Source organism: Ascaphus truei, chromosome 4 (assembly GCF_040206685.1).
Source record: "Ascaphus truei isolate aAscTru1 chromosome 4, aAscTru1.hap1, whole genome shotgun sequence".
NCBI lineage: Eukaryota > Metazoa > Chordata > Amphibia > Anura > Ascaphidae > Ascaphus > Ascaphus truei.
The window spans coordinates 280,037,143-280,062,590 of record NC_134486.1 but is presented as its reverse complement, the minus strand read 5'-3'; the positions used below and the strand labels follow the sequence as shown (position 1 = coordinate 280,062,590).

Below are 25,448 nucleotides of genomic sequence, written 5' to 3'. Positions count from 1 at the left end.
CTCAGGGCCTTCACCTCTTCCTTGTGCTTCCTCTGGGTTTTCATCAGCGTCTCCTTCATATTCTGGAGCTCTGCAGTTTTTATTGCCAATGTCACCGCTGCTTCTGTATTCCACGCCCCTTTCTCCTGGGTGTACTGATTTTTGTGGATGGAGCAGCCTCTCTGCTTCTCCAGCTCTTGTTCCAGATAGAGGTTGTCTTCTTTGCAGCATTGCGAGTTGCTGGGACGTGTGTTCAGCTAACCGCTTTAGTTTAATTCTGTAACCCGTTAATCCAACTTCAACTTTTCAGACTCCAAGGTTTTGAAGTTTTTAGTTTTTTTTGTATTCTGCTTCCAGTGATGCTCGGGTAAGGCTCATCTCTGGTCTTTCTTGACCCCGCAGGGTAAACGTTTCCTGCAGCTTCTGTACGCTGTCCTTATCACAGGGCCACATAGGAGTCCTCCTCCTCCTCCACTTCTGAACTGCAAGGATTGTGTTTAACTGCAGAAACCCAGCATGAAAAATGCCCCACAGAAAGGTTACATTCAATTTGGTCCGCGTTCCGAGGGCAAACTGCGGCCACATGTCCAAGTTCATGGCATTTGTAGCACTCTGTATACTTTCCAAAACTGGGTCAGGGTTTTGTCTCCAGTCTACTTGGAATAATGGGACCTGAGTCCCTCCTTGGTGCTGTTGGACTTAAAACTCCTTTATTCAAGTCTATGAGTCCTTGGGGCTGTTATTCAGAGGAAGAGTCTTACTGGACCTCCTGATGTGCAGGAAGCGAGAACCGGAAAACTACTCTGGACTTGAACACCTGACATCTCCTCGGCAGTCAAGTGATGTTCAACTAAGGCGACCAACTGCACGGTGTCTTTGGGGTCACTCTGGCTCACCCACTTCTGGATGGTGCGGGGAAGACCCCTCAGGAACCGGTGTATGACAACTTTCGACAACTGCGGCAGTGGTACATACCACAGGCTGGAGCAACATCCTTACAGAGTGTATTAGGTCGTAGAGTTGAGAGCAGGGTGTCTTCTCTGCATCATAACGCCAGGAATAGAACCGTTGGGCCCAAACCATGAGAGTGACCCCTAGCCGTACCACAATCTCTGCCTTCAGGGTGTCATAGTCTTTAGCTTGCTCTGGCTCCAGGTCATATAAGGCTTTTTGTGAGTCACCCACTAGGAAGGGAGCAATTATTCCAGCCCACTGCTCAACTGGTCACCCTTCGCGTACTGCGGTGCACTCGAAAATTGACAGTTATGCCTCAACGTCATCGTCCATCGTCATTTTATGAATGAGGTGCGATTTTACCTGGCGAGTGACCTGTGGGGCCCAGCTAGTCTGGGCGGTGATTCTCTCTCCCAACACTAGGAGCTAATGGTGTAGGCAATGTTGCACCTTGTGTTGCTCTTCTTTTAGAGTCTTATGCAGTGATTGCGGCATCTGCTGTACTAACAACACCATAGTTTCAGTTTGTGAATTTGTCAGCTGCTGTATAAACAATGCAGTAGTTTCCATTTGTATTTTTGTGGACTGTTGTAAATTCTCATTATGGGTTTTTAACATCTCCTCTTGGGTCTTTGCCAATTGCTGTAAACCCTGCATTAGGAAACCAGCATTTTCTGTTTTTCTGTGCTGTAGCGTGGTCAGAAATTCATCCATTTTCCACTTTCCCTGTGTATCCTGCAAGCACAACCAGTCACACACAGTGGGACAGACTTCACTAGCAGAATCTGTTATTTCACTTCAGTTGGGCGGCCATTTTAAGTCCCCACATTTATTTTCAACCCCACAGTTTCCACTGCTCAGTGCCTTTTGGACTGCCCGCATTCTCCACCAATTGTGATGCCCACACCACGTTGCAGTCTCTTTTAGTCCCAATGTAATGCAGGAAACACTGTAATTCTTTACATGGGGTTTATTTAAAGGGACTAAATCATACTAACAGGCCCACCGTCCCTTTAAGTCCAAACAAAACACAAAATAAACTCCTATTCCTTAGGAGACTAACTATACATTCAGATTCAAACCTGTTCTAATGACAACTGGCCAACTATACTGGTTCCCAGCTTAAAACATGCCCTGGCATATGCCACAACGACACAGTCTCTGCACACAACAATAAACTGTTTTGCTTATATTAGTCCATTGGAGCTGACGTCCTCGCTTCAGCATTGTCTCACCTCTTTCCTGCTTTTCTCTGGGATTCAAACCCAGGTAATCCCAGCAGACTCCGCGATCACCATCCAATGGATCCAAGGAACTGTGCCAGCCTTTCTTGCTGGGGAGAACTTCTCTGTCCCCCTCTCTGGGACAGCAATATCTCACTTTGTGACTCTCAGCATTTGTGTCTCTCTCACATAGCAGCTTCACTGTAGTCACTTCCTTTCTATTCAGTCCAGGCTGAATAGCTTCAGATGAACTAGCTATTCTAAATATTAACTCTCTGAGAGCTGAAAAGTCATATAGCTTCCCTATTCTAGCCCCTAGAGGGCTGTGATGATATCACAGTATATAATGTAAGTGACAAAATTAATAAGTGTAAATATGATACATCTCTAATATTATAACAAGATCTGCATTAGATTTTGGTAACACACATGACAATCTATGTTAATAAGACCACCTTAACAATGTGCCTTAAACGTTGACCAATGAACATATTCAGTGTATTGAAAAACGCTGATAATGTAACAATGGTGGTTTTGCTAATGTACTATTTATGCATATGATTAGCTTTGAGGATCCTCATTAAATGAAGGAAAAATAATGTCTGTTACCTAATTAGACAACCAAAGCAATGACCTATGCCGCTCAACCTAATACAGTTAGTTGAATAAAAATGAAAGGGTTAAATTAAGGGTGCAAGTAGGAAATACTTTATTAGCAATAATACAATAAGACCTAAGGGGGTCCAAAAGAATCCTACAATAAGCACTTGCTGTGGATATCAAAGTGGTGACCATATAAGTACAAAAGGTATAAATAACCTTGATCACTATTAGTGATTATGGGTAAATGACTTCCCTAATACACAACCTCATATATAGATCATGTAGGATACGGATGAAAAAGAATAACGTTTTATTTATACCAATGTTTAAAAATGCATGGAATATATACATAAGTAATAAAAACCCTCCATGAACAAAGGGAATAGGCGGTTAACCAAAGCTAAATGTACAGTAGAGACTACGATTATTCTAACAAAAAACAGTGGCATTCACCAAAAAGACCCAGGAATTGCCAGAATACATGCCTTAAACGTGCCTTAAACTAGCCCCAGCATTTCTGCATTGATTAATGGCCTATCATATTAACAGTGGGGGTCCTGGCAGTCCCATTCAAACTGAATTGGACTGCCAGGGACCCCAGCTGTGTTAATCCTATGGGTCGTTAGTCAATGCAGAAATGCCTTAAACATGCCTCAAACTAGCCCAGAACATACTCTGAATGTAACCCGGCTAGTTTAAAGCAAGCGTTAGGATAAATGTGGCCTCTACTGTAGTGTCAGCCTGATAGGCATACACCAGCATAACCCAGGCAAAATAAACACCTATACTAGGTGTGTGGGATTTGCTGCTATTATAGCCATAATACTGATATACAGTATGTAGTAAATGCCACACAATAATCCACAAACACATAAATGTGTCAATAGGAGTTATACAACAATGTGTGTGCGTTTGGTTAATTTTAAACTTATATACCAATCAGCCAGTACATATAAAAAGCAATAAAGTACCATGTATATCACCAAATAACACCATACCCGCAATATATACAGATAGTTATAATGACACAGTTGTCAGTAAACCATAGTTAGGAAACTCATGCTCTAAAGGCGCAAATGTATCCTCTTGCAGTGTCTAAGTGTTAAATAAATGAGAGTGAACATGCACCGGTATAACAATGTAGTCTGCGGCTGGAATTGCCTGTCTCAATCGCTTATACTGGCCGTGTATCAAAGAGGTCGAGCCGCTATTTTCCTGGACGTCACCGTCATGACATCAAGATTCCCTGACGCCATTTTGCGTGATGCGAACGCTTCATTAAGGGTTAGGAGGAGTGAGGTTGAAGTCTCAATGCCACCTTAAGTAGCAAATCCATGAAGGCGTGGACCCGCTGTTGCCAATGGAATGTCTGCAGTTATATTATGGCTCAACTGGTGTGTGAGTCCATGAACAGTTCACTTAATTGCAGTAAACGATCTGAAGCACTATTGTTGTCACATTATTTCATGTACCTAGAGTATAAATATTCTGTCACTTTATTTATGAACTTAATTTGTATAATATTGCGAAAGCTATGTATCTATCTATCTCGAGGGAGACCAGAAACCCATCAGAAAAATACAGATGGGGTAATCACAGAGTGAAAATGCATGTTTGACCAATGCCTCTGACAGATACAACAATATCATAAGTAAAATGTATATAAGGATAGATAAATCTATGATCCACCAAGTGATGTTTAGGTCATTGTGAATCAGTGACACATCTCCAGTATATAAGAAAATGAAAAGAATGTACACTGGCGACACACTTTATTCGAGCTCGGCTAGTCCCACGAATTCGGGTATACCCGGGTGTATTGAGGTTTGTGACTGTTTTCTGCCCGAGTGCATTGAGTTATTTTCCAGGCAGGGATTAAAGCATTTTATTCCCGCTGGCTGCAATACTGCACAGTATATATATATATACTGCATTACAATTCATGAATTTATGCCATCTGGTAGACACGCGAAGCATTGCAGCCTATTAAATCCTAATCATTATCATTTAACAGATCAGCCGCCCATCAGCCAGGCATGAACCCAGGCTGGGAAGGCAAATGCAACGGGGCTTGTCAGAGGTGAGGAGCGGCGCATTCCAGGTATCTGCCAGGTACATACTGGGTATTTGCTCGAATAAAGTGTGTCGCAGCAGTAATTGAAGAGAATGTAGTTCCACTCCACTCCACTTGGGACTCCAAAACAAAAAGCTGTCTTTGATTAGGTTTAGTAGCTACTGTACAGTATCCATTTCTTAAGCCCAGGCTGTGCTGAAATGCTGTTCAATACAGCAGGCATAAGCTCATAGGGGTCCATGTAAAAATGGAATAGAATGAAAGTGTGACACACTGTGCTCATGTGCATGTCATTACCTAGAATCCCTTTCTGCAGTAGAAGCACTGTTTGCTACGCGATAATGGGGAAAGAGAGGGTTGCAGACCTGTCTGAGACATGCTAATGCACCACAAGTGGTATTTTTATTTATTTTTAATAATAGGGTATACAAAGTGACAAATTTAACGTGTAAAAATGATACATTTCTAATATTATAACAAGGTCTACATTAGATTTTGGTAACTCACATTAAAATCTGTATTGATAAGACCACCTTAACATGTGCCTTTAAATTTGACCAATACACATGTTCCGTGTATTGAAAAATGCAGATAATCTAACAATGGTGGTTTTGCTAATGTACTATTTATGCATATGATTAGCTTTGAGGATCCTCATTAAATGAAGGAAACATAATATCTGTCAACTAATTAGGTAATATAATGTTATTTGCCCTCATTTAGTGCACTTCTGAGCATCTACCCCATAGAAAGTTATCTCTTGATGCTATTCTACTTTTAGTAAAGAAAAATGTGCCTACTAAAGCCATCTACAACTAGTACTCCAGTGCTGTAAGTAGTAAAATAACGGATCTTCATAGCTTGTGACACATGATCAAAATTAAAACATGTACAAGAAAGTATATTTTAAAAATGTTTATGCTAATAAAACCAATTTATTGTTTTTATGTACTTTATTTAATGTTCATTCATAAATAAGTAGTAAATGCTATGCAATTACTTAAGTGGAATTCATTAAACTGCAATGGTGCATATCAGGGCACTATCGTGCAGAAACTCCCATTGGTTTAAATTAGGTGTTTCCTTATGATAGTACCCCAATTGGCACTATCACAGTTTAACGAATGCCCCCTAAGTAGGATAATTACATAGCATTTACTACAGTACTTGTATAAGAATGATTACAATTATTCCCTAGGTTTCCAAGGCTATCCATTGTGCAAATTATCTCTGATATGATTATAACTTGTAACTATGAAATGATTCTGTATGTACAGTAACGTAATTTCTATTTCTCTGTTGTTTGAAAGAGTCAAGATGTTCAAGGTTGTGCGTCGAAGTTAAGTGTTCCGTCCTAGTTTAAAAACAGGATACAATAGTCCAATGCAAAGTTCCTTCAGTTCAAGAAAGGAAAATGTGAAAAACACTACAATAGCGCACCTATTCAGAGTAAATCACCTACCTTAAAGCGGCAACCCAAGCACTTTACTAAAAACATATTTATATTTTTTTACACAAGATTGAAGCAGGGGGTCTCCAGAGCTGAACCCCATTCATTTCAGCCCCTGCCTCAATTCTGTGTAAAACGTGTCTTTTTTTTTTTAAGTGCATGGATTGCCCCCTTAAATGCAAACAAACTCCAAATGTTAGGGCTTGTTTAGCCTAACAGTTGAACCATACCAAAGCAGAACTGTTTTAAAATATGTGTAATTGCATGAAAGAGGTATCAGCGTAAAACACGTGTACTCTTGGAAGTTTGTTTGAGTGTAGTTTAAGGTACAGTATTTATGTACTCTATCATGTGGAATAAATACTGAATGTATGGATTGTGTCATTTTTACACTATGTATTGATGCCGGTGATACCTGTATTCATGTTCCCTTTATATGGACTATTATTAACACTTATCAACAAATGACCTGGCATTCATTTCTCACACAGAACACAATGTATCAAGTTATGTTACAAAGACACATCTTAATTCCTGGCATTGTGTCATCTATTGGTGCAACTTGGTTGATCATATATAATGCCAGTAAATGAATTAAACCCCTCTAAATTTGTAGCTATTTCATTACAAACCACTGATATGTGTGAATGTTTTGACAACTCTTTTTCATTGTTTTGAAGCAGAAATGAATAATATAATTATACAAGAACATTGTTTTTCACACCCAGTTAGATTATTAAGAAAAAAACAATAGCTCTCCACAGTTGAGATATGAAAGTCTTGAAATTAATTTTCTTAAAACTGACTGCAGGTTGACTGTAAGCATTTCATTGCATCCGACATACTGTAGAATATACTTTTATTTATTCAAATGTATTTATCTTACTGTAATTAGCAGAAGACTTGCTTAACTAACTAATTCACATACTGTATGTTTAATTTACTCTTTTTCATAATTGAGACCACGTAAAGAAAGAGACCTGTGTCTTGTGTCCCCAATGAAATGGAATGGGTTCGATTAACATTTAGGAAGGTCAGAGAAGAAAATGCTATGTTGTTTACTTAGACAGAAGGTCAGAAGAGAGATCTAACTAAATCAATAGTTTCTTCAGACTGTTTTAGATCTTTAAAATGAGACTTCTGTGAAAGAAGATTTCTAAAGGCTATCTTGTTAAATCTATCATTTAGAGTACAGTGTATCTATAACTCACTCATACTGCCCTCTTTAACTCCCTCTTTAATAAGCATTTCTTACCGGTACTGTCATCATAAGCGATAGTAACAGTTTTCCATTTGAAGAATTGCACCAAGTCGAGGATTGCACGACTAAGTGATGAAAAGTCTGGGTACAAACTGACATAGAAGGAATCCCTATTATCAGAAACTTGATGTTTCCAGCGAGTCTGGATGTGTGGAACCCCGAGCGCATTGCAAATGGACTGCACTGCATTAGCCGATGAGCTGTGAGACGGTCCAAAGATAGCTGCCACTCCCAGAGACAACTGTTCACAAGCTACAAAAGGAAATAGAGAAAACAGACAGATCGTGAACATTGATGTCCTTTTTTTATAATTAATAATAAATTGCACCATTTTAATTCATATTTAGATACATCATACATACTTGTAGTGCATGACCTGCACATTAAATATGTTGGTACACAGAAACACACTGTATGTATATATATATCTATATATATATATACAGGGGCGTAGCTATGGCCTGGGCAGCCAAGGCAAAGCCCGGAGGCCCGTGCTCTTGGGGGCCCGCTCTCCCCCCCTTGTCGTTGACCCATCTGTCTCTCTTCAGATAGAGACAGATGCGGGGAGATGTTACGTGGCGGCGGGCCCCCGGCGTTAAACAGAAGATAAGCCGGCAGAGGAATCAGCAGTTGTTACACAGGCAGAGCAGGATGGCAGGGGAGGAGCGCGTTCTAGTTGTCTGACTCGGAGTCTTTCTTACTTCTGTTGTCTGCTATTAGAGCGCGCTCCTCCCTAGCCATGCTGCTCTGCCTGTGTAACAACTTCTCATTCATCTGCTGGCTTATCCTCTGTTTAACGATGGGGGCCCGCCCGCCTGTCTCAATTACAGGTATGCATGGAGAAGGAGGAGGGGAGATCTGATGATAATGAGGGAGAGCTATGATGATGATGCTGATGACGATGACGATGACGATGACGATGACGATGATGAGATCTGATGATGATGAGGGGGAAATCTGATGATGATGTAGGGGAGAGCTGGTTATAATGAGGGGGAGAGCTGATGATAGTGATGATAATGAGAGGAGAGATGAGGAGGAGGAGGAGGAGGAGGAAGGGAAAAGATGATGAGGAGGAGGGGGGAGAGATGATAAGGAGGGGGAGAGATGATTAGGAAGAGGGGTAGAGATGATGAGGGGGAGGGAGAGAGATGATGAGGGGGAGATGGATGGGGATAGCTGATGATGATGATGATGATGATGAGGATGAGGATGAGGGGGATTATTGGTGATGGTGATGGTGATGATGATGATGGGGAGGAGGAGGAAGGGAGAGATGATGTGGATAAGGAGAAGGGGGGAGATGATGAGGAGGAGGGGAGAGATGATGATGGGGAGGGGGAGAGATGATGATGAGGAGAGGAGAGATGATTAGGAGGATGTGTGAGGATTTGACCTTGGCCCGCCCCCTGACGCATTGTGTGATGCCCCTCACGCGTGCACTGCATGTGAGCGCCGCAATACTCCTGCCAACACCGGACCTAGGCTTCGCTCCCGCACCGCCATCCGCGAAGAAACAGAGGACACATCTGTCTACAATACACGGCGGCGCCGCATTTCCAGAAGTACACGACGGGTTAATGCTGTCAATTACTCCTCACCTGCACTTCCCCCCGCCCCTGCCTATCAATGGACTGAATATGTCTGAGGGGCGGTTCTCTTTCGTTACCTTGCAGCTGTGTGCTGCCTTTAGCATTGGCTGTCTGCCCTTTAAGTACTGAGCCAGTCCTCCCACAATCTGGCTGAGCATAAACTCTTGTTTGTGTACATGTGCTTGCTGTTCGTTGCTCTTACTGTGCTTTGCCTGACCTTTCCCTGTGACCCCTGCTTGTACCTGGACTTCTCTCTTCTGTCCCCCTGGACCTTGTCTCACTTCCGGACTTCCGCTCTTTCCTCGACTATTGCTATGGAGTATGACTACTCTTCTCTCTCCAACACTTGACTACGGCAAGTACCATGAATGAATTGAACTCTCCTACCCTGAGCTGGCTAAATGACCCTGACTCGGCAATCCGGACCTGGTCTCGCGGTTGTAGGGCGGTGGTTATATACATCCCCACCTCGGCCTCGCGGTCTAGTCTCGTTTGTGGTGAGCATACGTTACAGGATGATGAGGAGGATGAGGGGGACAGATAATGAGGGGGATAGATGATTATGATGAGGAGGAGGGGAGAGATGATGAGGAAGTGGGGGAGAGATGATGAGGAGGAGTGGGAGAGATGAGGAGGGATGATGAGAGAGAGGATCAGGGAAAGGATGGGGGGAGGGAAAAACATTGCAGTCAGTATTAATCAATGGGCCCCAGAAAATAGTTTTGCCCAGGGGCCCGTGCATATCTAGCTACGCCACTGTATGTATGTATATATCTCGTCTTCCTGAGGAAGGTCCCGTTAAGAGGACCGAAACATTGGTTTTGATGTACCACCTTTCACAAATACACTTGTGTTGATTACTACTTTTGTGTACTGCCTTGTGATTGCCAGATTTCGGAATGGTATTATATATATATTTATATAAAAAGTAAAAGCAGATACTAGCACTCCTGTAAAATCACAATAGGGCCTGGTGCTAAGGTCATAAAATAACATAAAACATACTTTACCACCAATGCAGATGGTAAAAGAGACAACAGCACTCAGATGTAGAGCAAAGAAACTTGTATTCCAAAGGTAAGACACAAAAATCCAACGTTTCGATCCTCCTTGAGAAAGATCCCTCTGGCGGATCGAAACGTTGTATTTTTGTGTCTTACCTTTGGAATACAAGTTTCTTTGCTCTACATCTGAGTGCTGTCGTCTCTTTTATCATCTGCATTGGTGGTAAAGTATTATATATATATATATATATATATATATATATATATATATATATATATATATATATATATATATATATATATATATATATATATATATATATATATATCTGTGTGCTCATTTGCATGTATTTGCCCAGAAAATGAGGACATAGTGCATATGTGTTTGTATACCAAAAAGCTTTCAAAATATAATTTTTAGCATGGATTTGTGAATTATTCCAACTGTCAAGAAACTGCTTTGCTGCTACTGGCTAATACAGTGCGGGTGTTTAAAAATCCATTAAGGTTTGATCTGTACTGAACTCCAGGAGTGTGTGTATGTATGTCTACAGTAATAGGTCTATGCATACTTTTATTGTGATGATCTCTGCTCCCTCTCACTAATGGGAATATTCATGAACAAAAAAGCTTGTCAAATGCATGCTATAAAGATGGTTGGTAATGGCTTTTTTTTTTTTTTTTACTTGCAGGGTGCTAAGCACATAGCTGTAAAAAATCCTTTATATTTTAGATGTATGACTTTCAACCTTTTATTACCTAAAAGTAGAATTAAATACAGCACTTATTCAAATTTCACATACAGACTTGTCAGTTCTCTCTTAGTAGCTCACCACAACATACTATAAAGCTCAATGATGGGCAAGGACTTCTACCAAAACATACAGGGGAGCTACTGGGTGTCCTGTTTCATGAAGTTTTGCTTTTAAATTGGTGCTCACAGAGTAGTTTGCAAAATATCTCATATGATTATATGAAGCCAGACTACTTTGATTTTGCTTTGTTAGCTGTGTTAGGTAGATGATTATACTGTATGAAGCAATCAGAGGAATTACTTTATGTACTTGAAGTATTACAGCAGGATGCATCCAATTTTTTGTCCCGTCTGTCATTTTATTTTCTGACCTAAACCTGTCCGGCTAGCAGATGTGTCGATGATCAAGATTCATACATTTGAAATGGCCTTAAATGGAAATAATAGGAAATATTTGACTTAACTGTGAACCTTTTCCAGAGCTTCATGCATACAGTAGCACCTGAAGATGGCATTTATTACACATACATACAGTAGGAAATCACAACATTTGGGGGAACAAACCCCTTCCACATTCCTGTACACCTGAAGGGGACTGTTTCCCAGAAATGTTGTGCTGTTCCTGTCTCCTGTATATGCAAGCAATGGTTTGACTAGACATTTCTGCAGATGTATGCATCTGTCTCTATTATCCTTTCCCTTGAGATATCTAAAACAAAAAAAGGGGTTAACTAGGCAAAATTAAACTCCTCAGATTAACACGTTTACAAATTAGCTTTAAAAATTACTATCTGTGTCTGAATTTTGTAAACAAAAGTGTGAGTTGCTAATATTTAACTCACATTTTACGGCCAATGTTTCATTTTAGTTCAAGAGATTGAGGAGAGATTGCACATTTAATTGCATGGAACAAGTACTAGAAGGCTTTACTGTGCTTTGCAGGAGGATATTCCATGCTGAACTCTGATCACAGTATTTATATGTTGTCAGTGAATGCTTGTGTTGGAAATCAACTGTTAAATCTTTTACGTAAACATATCATCATAGTGCAGTTAATTATTATCACCCTTTTTTGCGCTTTGCATGTCTCCTTATTTAAAAAAGTGCCAACATTTGTGCCAGATGCTACTGTAGTACTTTTAAAGCATTAGAATTTATGTTCAGCATTTAATGGTGGGTTATTTATCAAAACATCCATGGTGCAATACTGGTACATAAACGGGAATGACGTTTTTAATATGCTGATTTTTTTTGTAACAGTCTTGCACCAATTAAACTTTGTTTCCTTATGTCAAATGTAGGGAATGCAAGTAGTTTATAAAATATTGTTCAACGGTTCATGCTAGTTCAGACCTAGCAGTTTTTATTGAGGCATACCATAAATGTTGTTCTACAACTATATTACTTTCTGATAAAGAAAGGGGAGAAAATCAGAGCAAACATTTTTTATCTACAGTATGACTTAATTTCGAGACTTTTTTCACCATTTGACACAAAAGTCTGTCTGTTTTAGTACATACTGTACACAGGTAAGGAAGGCTTTTGTGATCCTACATCTCTTTGGTATTAATATAAAGAAGCGGCAGTGAATGAAGTACAGGTCAAAATGCATTTAATAGGTAGACTACACCCTGTGCATTTAGCCTCAATTATTTAAGGTGTTTGTTTACTATGCTATAATATCGATACAAAAGTAACTATAAAAGGAATATGATAGAGATACCTGTATTTCTTTCTCATAAATCAAGAGGCTGCCATATCTAATTTGTGATGCAATATATATTATGACTCAGGCAGTGTGAAACAGACTCAAGTGCATTAAAATGTATCTTTCATCACTTTGGCTTCTGCTTGATCTGGAACAGCAAAATATATATATTTTTCCCGCTCAGCTGTGTACTGGGGGATACACAGTTTCATGCCCCCGCCAGAAGGGATGCAATGAATCTCAATGTGTCATAAAGTACATCACAAATTAACTATGGTTGCCAGGAAATTAAAGAAGATCATCTCAGTTAGAGTGGCTATTCTTATTTTGAAATACATTTGCACCATTTGCAGGATATTTATTTTTAAAAACTGTGCAGTTTATGCTTATGATGAACGTTCAAGGTCAACCCATAGAGATGTGTAGATGTCTTCAAATGTGCCACTGAACATTTTTGTGAAAGGTCACAGTGCTCAAAATCTTTGCCAGAATGTTGCCACTATTCCCCAGAATGCCCCCAAAGATATTAAATGGTAATGTGACCTGAATGTAGGGTTAAGTGTCTTGCACTTTTAATGTTTGTCCAAAACAAGTGCCTACTATGTGCGAAATTAAATAACTGTGAATTTTAATGCCCATGAAAAAAATATGTTTAGCCTGCAATAGTAGATTAAATAATAATGATGGTAGCAAACATGTTACAAAAATGTATCTATTATTTTATGAAAAACAATACAGACCGGCGCCTCAGAGTCCAAATGGGAGATATAAAAGTTCAATGGATGATTAGAAATATCCAATGGGTGTTAATCTGGTCCAGTGGACAGCAGGTTCCTCAACAGCAGGATGATTATGACATGCAGGGGAGACAAGAGAATAAGATCATAGTGTAATACTGTGAGATTAATACAAAAAACACATAGACATAGACAGACATATACAAATAACACTGAACAGTAGGCTGACTAATAATAAGGAGGAATATTTAATGAACAATAAAAATGCAGGTAACTGGTGACGAGCAGGTCTAGGATCCGGTGTTTTAAAACCGGAATCCTACTTACAGCAGGTCCCTAGAACACGAGCAGATAGGATGGTGTGGGTGTCCGACGGGTAGTGCTGGTGGACGCGCGCCACGTGTAGGTGCCTGTGGGAGCTTCCCTCAGCTCCTGCTGATGATGGCGATGCTTCCCTTCACTCCACGTGACTCTCCTTCGCTGGCGTCCGGAAGTGCGTCACAGCGGGCGGGACTACACACCGGGTACTTCTGCCGATAATAACACTTGTAAACTGCGGCTCCAGGGGCTGCTGAAAAGGTCTGCTCCTCTGCCAGTAATGCTGCTGTATGATTCTCAATGGCCCATTGAGCGAAGGAGAGTCACGTGGAGTGAAGGGAAGCATCGCCATCATCGGCAGCGGCTGAGGGAAGCTCCCACAGGCACCTACACGTGGCGCGTGTCCACCAGCACTACCCGTCGGACACCCACACCATCCTATCTGCTCGTGTTCTAGGGACCTGCTGTAAGTAGGATTCCGGTTTTAAAACACCGGATCCTAGACCTGCTCGTCACCAGTTACCTGCATTTTTATTGTTCATTAAATATTCCTCCTTATTATTAGTCAGCCTACTGTTCAGTGTTATTTGTATATGTCTGTCTATGTCTATGTGTTTTTTGTATTAATCTCACAGTATTACACTATGATCTTATTCTCTTGTCTCCCCTGCATGTCATAATCATCCTGCTGTTGAGGAACCTGCTGTCCACTGGACCAGATTAACACCCATTGGATATTTCTAATCATCCATTGAACTTTTATATCTCCCATTTGGACTCTGAGGCGCCGGTCTGTATTGTTTTTCTTTTTGTTCACCACTAACTGTGTTCGGGTTAGTCATTCCTGGCAGCCTTGCCTATTGTAATCTTTATCACGTTTTTGTCAATATTTGAATTGTATTTGTACACAATTTTTAGCGCTAATCACACCACTCTTTTTTCAAGTATCTATTATTTTATGTATTTCATATTTTCCATTCGACAGACACTTATCAAGAAAATATTGTGCATGTGATATTAAACTCCTGCTGTAGACAGTAAGACAAGTATATAAAAGGTTACCTTTTCTGGATGCTTCAAAGCTGTCATAGAGATTTATCCTTTGAGTATCATATGTTAATGTTGTGTTTGGCAGTAAAGTCCTGTTTCTGTTGATTGTATTCACAGCAAACCTGAAGGCTAATTCTTCTGCACCAAAAGGTCCAGATTCAACATATTCAAAAATGCCCCCTAAAAGAGGAAGAAAAGTGTGTTTTAGCAAAGCGTATATGATTAATTTATCAAATATGGCATATTTTCTTACCAATATGTATTCTCAAGGCGTAGACTAAAGCAAAATTGGGTTATACGTACAGATGTAGCAAGCCTAACCGAATTCGGTGCCTCTGTCGTGTGCGGTCATGTCACCTTAGGATTAACACTACTGGGGGGTCAAATTCAGAAGCATGGACCCCCCCACCCCAGCTGCATCACAGCAGCACTATGCCCAGTACCACAGACCTTTGCTTGTTCGTCCGCGGCCCCGAGGACAGAAAATCTTCTACATCTCTATACCACATAGTAGGATTTATTCATTAAACTCATACAGAACATATTGGGGCACTGTCGCTTGGAAACTCCCATTGACTTCAGTTGGAGCTTCTGTCCGGTAGTGACTCAATTGGCATTATCACAGTTTAAAATAAATAAACAATACTGGATCAACACCCAAAAAATAATTCAAAGAAAATGAAAGGCAAGTTAACTTTTTAGTCTTACTAAGTTTCTTCTTTATTGTATCAAAAAAGTCAGTAATTCAGAAAAAATCTATCCGAGCACACAGGAACAGGAAAAGTTAGCAGACACACTGTTATATGTGCAAAATAGAGCAACGTTTCAAGGCATCATGGCCCCTTTCATCAGCCTGACGAAGTGGCCAGGGGGCCTTGAAACATTCCTCTATTTTGCACATACTGTATAACAGTGTACCTGCTAACTTTTCCTTTCCCTGTGTGCTCTGATATATTTTCTGTTTTGCTGCCTTTTTTTATACATCAAAGGAGCAATGTATGCCAATTGTTTTTCTTTTCATTTTTTTAATGCAGGTTTGACACAGGGGTTCTCCAAAGCTAAACCCCCTTAATTTCAGCTCTGGGTATCCCCGGCTTCTGGATATACTAACCTTCAAAGGGGGTGCCAGTTTCTCTGCAGTTGTCTGCAGTTTAAAGCTTCCTCATCACATGGGCCAATAGGAAGCCGCACTGGGTGACGTCGCAGCTTCCTATTAGCCCGAAAGGCCCGAGAGCTTTGAAAGCAGCCATAACATGAACCTTGGAGTGGTTACCAGCACCCACTATGGAGGCAAATATCTAAGGGAGCAAGGAGTCCCTGAACCTCAGATTAAAGGGGTTCAGCTCTGGAGACCCCCTTCTTCAATCTTGTATTAAAAACATGTAAAAAAACAAAAAAACAGCTTTGATTGTCTCTTTAAAGAAAAATTTGATGAGACAATAAGAAAAACGTAATCCATCATTTTCTTGATTTATTTTTTGAGTGCTGATCCAGTATGTTTTTTTTCTTCATAGTTGTAGGCATCGAGCGGTACGGATATGTGATCCTAACACCTCCATCTGAATGATAGTAGACAGGGTGAGTTCTATTTTTTTTTATTATTACCGTTTAATAAATAACGCACAGGATACATTTACGTTTTCCTACACTGGGTTGCAAATATATATTTATATTAAAGTTACATATTAATTGCTGTGTAAACTAAGGGTAATCTAGTATGTAAATATTTTGTATTGAGACTCATTTGCTCTGGCTGTTTTGTATAATGCTTTATTGAATCATCTCCAACTCATCTTCAATGATGATCACTGTTTTAACACACCTTTTCTTAAAAGGTTTTCTAATCAGAATTGTACCTCCGCTGTTTTTAGTACCATATTTACTGATAAGTTCTCCTGCCACAAGATATCTTCTGGTGCTTGAAGACACCTTACTGTCCAGGAACCTGAATGAGCTGTAAGGTGTCTTCCTACGCTGAAAGGTGTCTTATGGCTGAAGACTGCTTATTAAATATGACTCTTAATGTGTGCTAAAATGCATACTAAATGCTCCCCGGTCTTGATTCCTGAACATTCTATAGTACTAAAAATAGATAATTTCTTAAATGCCAGGGAGCAGGTACAACATAGATTAAAGACAAATGTAATTTTATATAACAATGTGATGTTATTTTGTCATATTTCTGGACACAAACATATAAAGGAGCACATGAAATGATCATTATCGTTTTTAGAACCTAATAGCATTAGGTTTAAATATATTTTCATAGCTATGCTAACAAAAATAAAATAACCTCAGGCTTAAAGAATGCAATGTGACCATTAGCAAACACTAATATACAGAATTAGAATACAATTAATCACATTAAGTTCACTTAGTGAACGTATTTGTCATTTAAAAAAGTAGCATATTCAAATATAAATTATTCAACAAAATGAACTGTTAGCGTGGAGTGCTTATTGCTTTCCACAAGAGAATGGGCAACTTACTGACAGTTTTATTGTAAACCTTAACATATTTTGCTAAATTAGCATTTTAGATCTTACTAGGGTTAGTTTAAGGGCATTTTCTAACATATACAATATTTTTTTCTGATTCGTAATTGCCCGAAAATTATTCATACAGCCATACTCATCATTGTATTGATGGTATATTATTATGGAGGTGTTGGCAGGTTGCATCCCACACACAATAATTACTTTGTGGCTACTGGTATGTGATAAGAATCCTCCATCATGTAAAACAAGATGAAGAAGAAAATGTTCAATGTTCATCTAGTCAATATTAGAGCTGAATAGCTTTAACACATATAGAACAACTTGCCGTACTTAAAGAATTAGTGGATCCCATATTGTATAACAGGAGATCATTTTCAATGTTTGTCACTAAAGGATAAAGTGCAATCACCAAATTAGATAGATCACAGAGAATCCAGTTTTATGATTATTATGCTATGGCCTTTGGCTTCCTTTGTTGAAAAAGGGGCACATTTGAAATTGTAATTACAGAATTACTGCATTGTTTAACATATTTAGTAAAGATCAAATTTCCCATAAAAAAAATACTTCTTTGATTTATGAAGTTTCTCGTAAATTGGGTAAAAGCTATCTCTGTTAAATGTATTCCAAATATTTTCAAGTGACTGTGTAATTCATCCTGGAAATAAATATTGGATGTCAAAAAGAAAGTTTACAACCTGACTCTGCATTAATATCTTCTAAAGCTAATTTATGAAATGAAAGGAGAGCAAGGGAAACAGAGAAAAATCAATACAAACTCAAGACAGACATTTTGGAACCATTTGCAAGAAATTTACAGCTCTCTTTGAGTTATATTAAGTGTGGGAATAGTGTTAATGTTCCTGCATTATAATTATTAATTTTAAACAAGCACATTTCATAAAAGGCCATAGGTTATATCTACACAGAAGATTAATTTTGTGAACTTTCTAATAGTTTATATACATACCATTCAGAAAAGTTTGATACTGAGTTCACAGGCTCAGATTTCATTCACTATTCTGTGAAGATGCTTTCCCATATCAGGAGATATCTGAGTACCTTTCATTTATTGGAAAGCTTTCACGACATGGAGAAGAAGCTTCGCAGCATATTGAGTTGAGGTCACAGAGGGAACTACGTCTAAATGTTCTTCTATAATAAAATACAGGATCAATCCCTCCCCTCTCCAAAAAAACAAACTCTTTATTTCCCCACGAACACTTATACTGTACAGTACATTTTACTTTTACATAACGAAAGCTACTTCTGCATACTGCGGCTATAGTTTAAAACGATAAGCATGGACATAGCTTTTAGATTCAGGGACAAAGTTATGGTTGTTCCAAAATACATCAAATTGGTGTGTTCTACCTACAAATATATTACAAGTTTTGTGTACAGTCATTACCATATATTTTACATCCAACCTCTGGGCTGAAAAGAAAATATTTTTGGACAAAAAAGGTTGGAGTTTCATGTAAGGGATTGCCCAATCTGAGACTGCCCTGTTGCTGGTGCGTATATTTATCGTGCCATGCCCAAAATATGCAATTGAAACCAAGTTTAATTAATTGCTAGATGTAGGTTTGCAAGGTGTCCAGTATTGAACTGGACTGTGCCGTATTTGGAGATTGTCCAGAAAAAAAATAGAGATAATACTGGACATGTATGTGTCCAGTATTACCTCTCTGGATAGTGACCTGACTGGCTTAGGGGCCGTAGGATTTCCCAAGCAGGGGGATGGCAGGGCTGTTGCTAGTGGGCTTGACAGCTTCCACCATCCTGATTGGCTTTATTCCCTAGCATTAGCCAATCAGGTGAAGGTGTCATGAGCCTGAGGGTGGGGCCAAGGAGAGGAGGAAAAAGCATGTAACGGTGAGAGGTGTATGTATTTTTCGAGCGTGTCACACCTTTCACCATTGTCTAATATTTTTGGAAAAGCCACCTGGCAACCCTCACTAGATGAGGCACCATACTCATTATTTATGTTTACAACACTGAGTATTTCTGTTTACAAATAATTACATCCCTGCTGTGTTTGCAAGAATTTGCCGTTAATATACCATGTTTGGCAACTTTACGCAAATATTACCATATATATAAAAGCTATAGCCGATTCAGCATCCATTCCTATTTTTGTTTGCTGAGGATGAATCTCCATCACAGGCACTAGAACATCTAGTACTGGAGGAACACAGAGGGGAAGGCCTAGTTTTCTGGATTCTTTTCTTCACTTACTGGGAAGAGTCAGTATCAGCCTAATGTCAAAGCAAGTACTACAGTCACTCATCCTCCATACAGCGTGCTTCCTTTATCTTGATATTATTGATATTACAGAGAGTCTCACTGATGTTAATCAACATCCAGCACTTACATCCAGTACTGTAGCTGCCTGCAAGCAGCTTGTGTTCGACTAATAGATTGCACAGTAAAGGATTTTCACTTATTGGTCCATTACCTTCTTAATTTTCAAGCTTTACCGGGTCCACCTAAAATTGGTTTGCTATTTAGGTCTTTGGAGGTATTTTAGTATGTGACAATTTGAATGCAATCTCTGGAGAATTGTTCCCTTATCCTTCCAACATAATAGTTTCCTACGTGTACATCAAATTAAATAAACTCAATGCAGATGCAAAAAAAAACAGTTGATCCATTTCTCCACCTCTTGCTGGAATTTTGTTTCTATTTTCTATATAAATAAAATTTAACAAGTCTGAGCAGGAATAGCTAAAAATGTATGAAATGTAATGGCTAATTTACAAAGTGAGAAACTTCTTACACACCTGAAGACTCACAATTTGGGAGATTTCCATGTAGGACATGCACTATAAAGCCACTCTCTAATGATCCAAAAGTAGCATGTATTGCTTAAGAGTTTAAAGGGAGTTCTACAGGAGTGAACGTGGACAACACCTACTGACCCTGATTCCTGAATTTCATCTATGTTGGAATGAAGGATATTATCTATCCCAGATTATTATTATTATAATAATTTTTTTTTTTTTTAACTCACCTTTATTGTTGGTATGGTTTTAGTTTATTGGATAAACATGCTTTAGATTCACTGCCATTACAGCCTCTTGTACATGCCATTTTTTATCATTAGATTATCCTGTCTGATTTCGTTGTTAGTTAGTTTTTTTATATTTGAATTCTATGAATTAGCTCTAGTACAGGTCAAATTTAATCATCATACATTTGAATTTATTTAGTTATATAATGATCTAACTGGTTTATTAGTAAGCCAGTGTCCTATACTTAGACTATTCATTGTTATTTTATTATCATTTTCATTTTATAACTTTTACATATCAACCACCTTCAATGTAATCACATAGGGCAATATATATATTTAACTGTTATCATTGACGATCTTTATATGTTCAATATTACAGTATATGGAAAATGTGGATTATGCATTTTAATTGCATTGTTTATATGAGGATGTTTTCTTTCTTCCTTGCTGTTGAACCTTTTTCACGACATGATGGGCAGCTGCTACTTTGTCACAGCTAGATTCAATTTACTTTGATTGCTGAATACAGTATACAGGTGCGCCGACAAGTATTCTAAAACGTGCCTTGGAAAATCTGGGGCTATCGCCAACAAAACCCAGGTACATGCTGGGTACATGCTGCAACATTTCAGTGACATTTCTGCAGAGACTAATGGCCCATCGGATTAACACAGCATGGGTCCCTGGCATTCCTATTTAGTTTGAATGCCAGGGACCCCCGCTGTTAATCCGATGGGCCATTAGTCTGTCTACAGAAATGTCACTGAAATGTTGCAGCATGTACCCAGCATGTACCCAGCATGTACCTGGGTCTTGTTGGTGATTGAACCCATATTTGTTTTAATATACTCGTCGGCACTACAGTATATGGTCATAGCAGTCAGTAGCCCATCATTCCTTGAAGAAGTCACTTGTGTGAGGAAATTAGTCGAAAGTCGTGATGCACTGACGTCACTATGCCGATAGGGAGCTGTTCGGAGGTTGCTAGCCTGTGTTTTACATGAGGTGGTTGGAGCAGTGGATAGTTCTGGGTGGAGCAGAGCTAAGCTCCTGATGGGCTGCTGTGGCAGTGTCCAGCACCAGATACACAGAGTGCGGAGGTCTGCATATGAAATACTTGGACACTTTCCCTACAGTGCAGGATGGAGCACAGATCATCTGTGGGCATCATTACCTTCACTGCTGATACACAAGGGACTCTCTGGTGTAACATCCATCCACCTATGGATAAGTATCCACTACTCACCACCCACATATACCTATGCTATATTGTGTGGCTGAATTATCCTCCCACAGTTCCTGACGTTTTACAGATTGTCTCCCATGAATGCTTTTTTTTTATATTGAAGTGAGTGCATGTCCTGACGGCCACTCTTGTTCTTAAATAAATTTCTTATAAATATACATACAGTATTATGCTATGGAGCTGGCGCTTCTTTTTCTCCATTTCTTTTATGTCTCTAACTCTATTCATATATCTCTATCGCTCCTTCCTTCATTGCATCTCAGTTCACATGAACTCCTTTCTTACCTGCGCCCTCTGTCACTAATTAGGCAAACCCCCTGTACTAAAGCACACCCCTACAAATCATCCTCACACATTCTCTTTCTATCCATGCTTCTCCTCCTTGCTTCTGGGGATATCTCTCCCAATCCTGGTCCCTGCCTTATTTCTACATGCTCTCGTCCTCGCCTGCCAAATACAACTTCTACTCCTTCTGGTGTCAACCCTTCCAACCTTATACCCATCCTCTGCCACCCTTCCTCTTCTCTCCCTTTCTTCTGTGCCCTATGGAATGCTCGCTCCCTTTCTAACAAGTTCCTCTCTGTGCATGACTTCTTTCTGACTCAATCTCTGCTCCTATTTGCTGTAACTGAGACCTGGCTCACTCAGTCTGACTCTGCTCTGGAAGCTGTCCTCTCTTATGGTAGCCTTTCTTTCTCCCACACTCCGTGACCTGATGGCAGGGGTGGAGGCGTGGGACTCCTGCTCTCCTCTATATGCCATTACCGAACCCTTCCTATTCCACCCTCTCCTGCTTTTGCCTCCTTTGATGCTCACACTATCCAGATCTTCTCTCCTCTCCCTGTCCACATGGCAGTCATCTATTGCCCACCTACCTCTACTCGTCCCGCTTCTGCCTTTCTCTCTCACTTTGAATCCTGAAGCTCTCTTTCTTTATCTCCTCAGACTCTCATGTTCTTCTCCTTGGGGACTTCAACTGCCACATTGATGACCCCTTTCTCCCCTGGGATTCCTGCTTTCTCTCTCTAACCTCTTCCATTTCCCCTTTTCCTCTCTCTGATCATCACCTCATTTAATTTTTTCTCTTTCACTTCTCCCCTTCTCCATCTCCATCTACCCCTCGTTGCTGCAGAAACCTGCGCTCTATTAACCTACCAGCCTTTGATTCTCTTTACGCTCCTCTCTCTCCTCTCTCAGTTCTGCTCCAGACCCTGACAACCTGGTCAGGAACTACAACTCTGCCTTATCCTCCTCTCTTGAGCTACATGCCCTGCTTTCTGCCATCCTCGCCCTTCTAACTCCGGACCCTGGCTAAATTCCCACACGCGCATGCTACATTTCTCCACTCATTCCTCTGAACGCCTCTGGAGGAAATCTCACACTATCGCAAACTTCCTTCACTACAAATTTATGCTATCCTGTTTCAACTCTGCCATCTCTCAGGCTAAACAAACTAACTTTTCTTCACTAATCAACACGCACAAGTCTATCCCACGCAAACTCTTTTCTGTCTTTGACTCGCAACTCAAACCACCCTCAGCTGCCTCTACTTCTTCCTCCATCTCACCTCAGCACTTTGCTGACTATTTTAAGGAAAAGGTGTATTCCATACGCCAGAACATCGCCTCTATTTCCTCCTACCATCCTACATTCCTGCCTTTCTTGACACCTTTTCCGCTGTCTCAGAGGAGGATGTGTCAATGCTGATCTCCTCTTCTCCCTCTACCACATGCCATCTTGACCACATTCCCTCCCATCTCCTGAAACCTCCTGCTCCTACTAAAATCCCTACGCTCACACACATTTTTAACACCTCCCTCTACTCTGGTACCTTTCCCTCCTCCTTCAAACATGCAACATCCTGCCTTTTTCTTCCAAACTCCTTGAACATCTTAAATTCTCTCGTTTGCTCCATTTTCTCAACACCTATTCTCTCCTAGACCCTCTACAATCTAGCTCCCGCACTGCTTACTCGACTGAAACAGCCCTCACTAAAATAACGAATGACCTCCATGCTGCCAAAGAAAGAGGGCATTACTCTCTGCTCATATTACTTGACCTCTGCAGCATTTGACACCATGGACCACCATCTTCACCTTGACATTCTCCATACTCTTGGTATTCGGAACCAAGCTCTATCCTGGATCTCCTCTTACCTCTCCCATCATACTTTCAGTGTCTCTTCTGCTAACACCTCCTCCTTCTCTATTGATCTCTCTGTGGGGGTATCCCAGGGCTCTGTCCTGGGACCTCTTCTCTTTTCTCTGTACACACTTTCTCTAGGTGATCTAATCACATCTCTTGGGTTTAAATATCACCTCTATGCTGACAACACACTCATTTACTTTTCAACCCCTGACCTCACTCCTGCTGTACTGACCAAAGTTTCTGAATGTCTCTCTGTGATTTTATCCTGGATGGCCCTCCGTCGACATAAACTTAACATGACAAAAACAGAGCTCCTCATACTTCCTCCCAAACCTGTCCATACTACCTCCTTCCACATTACTTGGGCTATCTTTCACCCAGTAGCCCAAGCACGCTGCCTAGGGGTCACACTCAACTCCTCTCTCACATTCGCCTCTCACATTCAAAACGTATCTAAGACCTGTCGCTCCTCCCTCCTCAATATTACAAAGATACGCTCTTTCCTCTGTTGCTTGACTGCTAAAATGCTGACTCAGGCCCTCATTCTCACCCATCTTGATTACTGTAACCGCCTGCTATCTGGCCTTCCTGCCTCTCACCTGTCTCCCCTACAGTCTATCCTAAATGCTGCTGCCAGAATCACTCTACTCTTTCCTAAATCTGTCTCAGCCTCTCCCCTTCTAAAATCACTCTCCTTGTTTCCTATTAAATCCCGCATCTCGCACTCAATTGTCCTCCTCACTTTTAAAGTTTAACACTCTTCTACCCCTCCGTACATCTCAGCACTAATTTCTCGCTATGCACCATACCGACTTGCGTTCTGCTGAATGATGCCTTCTCTCTACCCCCTTTGTATCTAAAGCCCTCTCCCACCTTAAACCTTTCTCACTGACTGCCCCACACCTCTGGAATGCTCTTCACCTCAATACCCAACTAGCACCCTCTCTATCCACCTTTAAGATTCACCTTAAGACACACTTTCTTAAAGAAGCATATGAGTAGCACCATGGCTAATATTATATATATGACATATAAAGCTTGGCCCCGGCAGACCGACTTACCAGAATGCCCTCCTACTGTCTCTGAACATTTTTCCTACCTACCAATTAGATTCTAAGCTCTTCGGAGCAGGGACTCCTCTTCCAAAATATTACTTTTATGTCTGAAGCACTTATTTCCATGATCTGTTATTTCTATTATTTGTTATTTATATGATTGTCATGTGTATTACTAATACAGTAATGGTGCTATATATAAAGACATAGATACATACTGGACATTTTAAGTGGTTTTGGGTTTGAAATTTACTTCTGCCTCACAACATGCTGAATAAGGGCATTATAATACATTTGCATTATAATACTCCTGCAAACTATAAAGTGTAAGGGTCGCTCAATAACAATAAGTTCAACACAATTTGTAAAAGTATTTTAAATATCAATAAGTCTTGATTGATACAATTAATTTCCGTATTTTCTTGATTCTAAGATGCACCTTTTTTCTAATTTTCACATGTCTGTAATCTGGATGCGTCTTAGAATCGTTTTTTTTTTTTTTAAAGGAGGTTTAGAAGGGGGTGCTGCCAGAGCTGCCGTAGTGGGTTGCTTAGAAGAATTTTCAACACACAGAAGCAGCTAGGCAATCTTTCCCAGCTCAGGCCACGGCCGTTAAGCCCTCTCCCCCCCAACCTTCCGGCAACTATCGGCCTGGCGGGCAAGTGTGAAATGGACCAGAACTACCCCCTACCCTCCTAAATGGCAGGATATTAAGCTCCCAACGATGCTCTGACCGGGGAACGGGTGGCTGGTGTGCACACAGGACCTGCCCTCC

General features: G+C 40.3%; 1 protein-coding gene across 2 annotated transcripts in view; it reads right to left on the bottom strand.

Annotated features, from left to right (window-relative positions):
- GRIK2 (glutamate ionotropic receptor kainate type subunit 2) overlaps positions 1-25,448 on the bottom strand; it is a 925,501-nt gene that overhangs the window by 599,782 nt on the left and 300,271 nt on the right. For both annotated transcript variants that reach the window (XM_075597530.1, XM_075597529.1), the window contains 2 exons: positions 14,720-14,887; positions 7,539-7,796 (listed from right to left, as the gene is read on the bottom strand). In XM_075597530.1, the coding sequence (XP_075453645.1) occupies positions 7,539-7,796; positions 14,720-14,887 (426 nt within the window). The remainder of the gene's footprint in view (positions 1-7,538; positions 7,797-14,719; positions 14,888-25,448) is intronic.